This window comes from Triticum aestivum, chromosome 3A, assembly GCF_018294505.1.
Source record: "Triticum aestivum cultivar Chinese Spring chromosome 3A, IWGSC CS RefSeq v2.1, whole genome shotgun sequence".
NCBI classification, from domain to species: domain Eukaryota; kingdom Viridiplantae; phylum Streptophyta; class Magnoliopsida; order Poales; family Poaceae; genus Triticum; species Triticum aestivum.
In genome coordinates, this window is record NC_057800.1 from 594,744,457 (window position 1) to 594,748,263 (window position 3,807).

Below are 3,807 nucleotides of genomic sequence, written 5' to 3' on the forward strand. Positions count from 1 at the left end.
GAGTAATAAAGCTTGCGAGTTTGCCACAAAAAAAGTATGTTGTCTTTAACTTTTCTGTTCCTTCTTGTTATTGCTATTTGTTTATGATTTTTGTTCTGTAATATTTTGGTTTCCTGTTTCGGTTCTTTTTCTTTGGGTTGAAGGTTTGGTCTACAAAGCTTTTTTTTCTAATCCTTAAACACCAGATGGTGTCATCCTGTTTGGCATTTGCTTGTGTGCAGTTAGCAATTAAACATTTAATTGTATGTGTACCTAGCAATGCATCGGTTTGCATGCCATTAATGACTTCATAGTGACATCTTTGCATGCAAAGTGATTTCTTGCACCGAAATGGGCCGTGCTATAGTGCTAAAAATCTAACGTTTGCCCATTATAATGTCAGTTTCACCTTCTTTTTTTCCAAGTTCTGCACACCAAGGGACTCTGGCCAGCCGGCCAATGTTCATCCGTGCTCACTACAGGAGTTCAGGTATATATAAAATCAAGACAAAAGAACCCAAGGGCACAGATATTTAACGAGGATAATTTATAGATAAAGCACGCACATTACATAGACACGAACGTAGTACGACGCACACAATATCAGTTCACCACTCTGCTCTGCTCGTGGAACCTACCGGCACCCAGGCCACAACACCATGAACTGCATGCGGATAATTAACTCGATCGACCCTAAACCACACACAACGACTAGGTAGAACGACACGGATCTGGCCGCCAAGGCCTAGCTAAGCTTCAGTACTAGTAGCAGCAATTTATTCTCCAGACATGGGACTCCTCACACGGCAGACGTACGTCGACAGACACACGGGCCAGGGCGCTTCAGTTCGTTCAGTGGATCCTGCACGCAGACGAAGAAGAGAGCTCATGCATGTCAAAACTGCAAGATTTATCCAAGGAGAGATGGAAACATGTAGAGTACGTAGTATATATGTATGCATGGGCTTTGTGGAGACGTACGAGTTGCAGTCGACGCTGGGGCTGATCTTGTAGGGGAGGGCGACGTTGCACTTGGAGGGGAGCGCGGCGGCGCGGGTGATGTAGGGCCCGCCGGAGGCGCCGTTGGCGACGTTCTTCAGGCAGCCGCAGATGGTGCGGCGGTCGGGGCTGTTGTTGGCCTCGGCCAGCAGGTTCTGGATGCCGGTGCAGCAGCCCCGGGCCGGCGACCCGCCCTGCTGCACGTACTGCAGGCACGGCATCAGCGTGCTGTACACCGTGGAGCAGGATATGGCGTGCACCGTCGCCGGCGGCGCCACCAGCATCGCCGCGAGCACCATCGCCAGCACCAGTGCCGCGCCCCTCGGAGCCGCCATGCCGACTGGACTGAAGTGAGCTACGCCGCTAGATTAGCTTGTGAGTGGATGAGTGTAGTGTGAGTGCCGCTGGCTTGAGTGTGTGTGTGGGTGGAGAGAGTGAGGGCTCTAGCAGGGTTTATATACAGGGGAGGGGAGAGACCGAAGCTAGTAGGATTGCTTTACTTCTGCTGGGGTGGTTGTGGGTTGAGGGTGCATTTAGGAGGGGAGTTAAGAGCGCGGCTGGTAGATGGTCGTGTGGTTACCGGTTAGTCTCTGCCTCTTTGGACTCGAGTGTAGGAGGGGTGTCCCGGTGAGATTCTTGGTTTCTACTTACATGACATTTTTACTTTTGAAACTGTTTACTTTTATATACTCGTTCTGAAGCTGGATTGGTGCTGGACTTTGTGATTTGCAGTATCGTTTGAGCTTGTGTATTAATATTTCTGGGTAAGGTTTAAGCAGCTGCTTATATAACGAGCAAAATGAACCCATCATGTCTGTAGGCATGGACAGTGTATACTCCGTAGCCATGCACTGGACTCGTGTTCTGAAGCGATGCTGAGTTTTTCTTTAGAACGAAGCGATGCTGAGTTGGTTAGCCATTTCAGCCCTGGTTAGGTTAGTGGCAAAGGATCGCGTACAGCAGGCGTCGGTCCAGCCAGCTGGTATGGGGTCGCCGCTGTGCGCATGCAGGCGTCTCCGGCAGCTAGGAACATTATCAACCTGCACGTACGTACACCCCGTACAATTTAACCCTGTTCACACCGTCGGTGAGTGGACATGACATAAGAAAAGAGGCCGAGAGTTGCAACGGAAGAAAAGTCCTAACCTAATATAAGACCTCAATAGGTCTATGTATTTTATTTTAGCACATGGCATTTCATATCGGAAATCCCTTTTGGAGCTCGGCCTCCAGTGAGGCCTCCAAATTTGAATTTGAATTTTCATTGAAATTCATATTTTTACATTTTAAAAAATTCTAAAAAAATATAGATATACAACGAGGCATAACACACATGCGTGTAAATTTTCAGTCCAAAATACATTGAAATGAGGGCTGTGCAAAAAAGACAAATCTGGGGCTATTTAACACATGATACTATTCATTCTCCCAAGCCATGAATTTGTCTTTTTGTATAGGTCGCAACAAACGGTATTTCATCATGAATTTTTACACGCATGTGTGTTACATCCTTACATGCACGCATTTTTTTTCAGAATTTTTCGAACCATAAAATTTTTGAATTTGATTTTTTTTAAAAATAAAGGCCTCCATGGAGCTCGGCCTCCAAAACGCCTCTCATTTCATATGGGTTTCTCATATGTGCTCACACAATCACAATGCGTTTGAATGTGGTCAATCCTATGACGTTTCTCTCGAGACATACGATGAGTAATGAGCTTTTTTTCCCGCGAGGCTTTGAGGAGGCGTGCATGTGTGGTTATAGACGGTTTCTTTTTTCCTCCAATTTGGTTTTGCTTAGGTGTTAATTTCCAATCTGGATCGGCACCTATATGAATAAAAGACGGATCATATGCACCCTAATTAACATTTTAAAATAGGTAACAGGTGAAATAATATCATGTTCAAACTCTACACATTTTTCTAATAAAATCCATATATAACATGTTAAATGTAGAGTTACAGTTAAAGATATGGATACTTTTAATAAGTGAAATCTGACTTCAAACTCGACTATAGGTTAATTAACAGAAACATTAGGGGGGGGGGGGGGTATGCAAAAACAGAAAATCTAACTTAAAACTGGACCACATGTTGATTAACAAAAACAGAAGAGGGTTTTCTGCAAAAGCAAAAATTTGCATAAAGGCTGGACTACATGCTCATTCTCGAATAATGCAAGTTTTATTTTTTGCAAAACATGTGATAGTAGAAGCTCACATGCTCACATGCTTCTGGGGATCCTAGGTCCCATGATCGCCGATCCAATGGACATGATCAAGAGGACACAATTTCCCATGGTAAATGTTGAAAAATGTGTGATCGCCCCGTCCGTCGCCCCTTCGCGTCGCCTCCCCTGGGCGACGCCAGGGGCTCCAAACCCTAGTGCCCCCAAGCCCCTCCCTTCTCCTCTCCTGCCGCCGGCCAAGTCCGCGGTGGCGGCGGGCCCAACGCCAGAGCGCTAGGGCGGGTGGTGTGCTGCGAGATCTCCCGGAGGCGGCAATGGCGACTCCGGTGTTGGATCTGAAGGAAATATGCCCTAGAGCCAATAATAAAGTTGTTATTTATATTTTCTTATATCATGATAAATGTTTATTATTCATGCTAGAATTGTATTAACCGGAAACTTGATACATGTGTGGATACATAGACAAAACACCGTGTCCCTAGTAAGCCTCTACTAGACTAGCTCGTTAATCAAAGATGATTAAGTTTTCTAACCATGGACATGTGTTGTCATTTGATGAACGGGATGACATCATTAGGAGAATGATGTGATGGACAAGACCCATCCGTTAGCTTAGCATATTGATCGTTCAGTTTTATTGC

General features: G+C 45.6%; 1 protein-coding gene across 1 annotated transcript; it reads right to left on the reverse strand.

Moving 5' to 3' along the window:
* Positions 1–509: 509 nt before the first annotated feature.
* LOC606361 (non-specific lipid-transfer protein 2B) lies at positions 510–1,485 on the reverse strand. Its single transcript, XM_044485968.1, has 2 exons — positions 961–1,485; positions 510–841 (listed from the first exon to the last, which is right to left on the reverse strand). The coding sequence occupies exons 1-2, from the start codon at positions 1,311–1,313 to the stop codon at positions 832–834; spliced, it is 363 nt and encodes a 120-aa protein (XP_044341903.1). The 5' UTR covers positions 1,314–1,485; the 3' UTR covers positions 510–831.
* Positions 1,486–3,807: the final 2,322 nt, after the last annotated feature.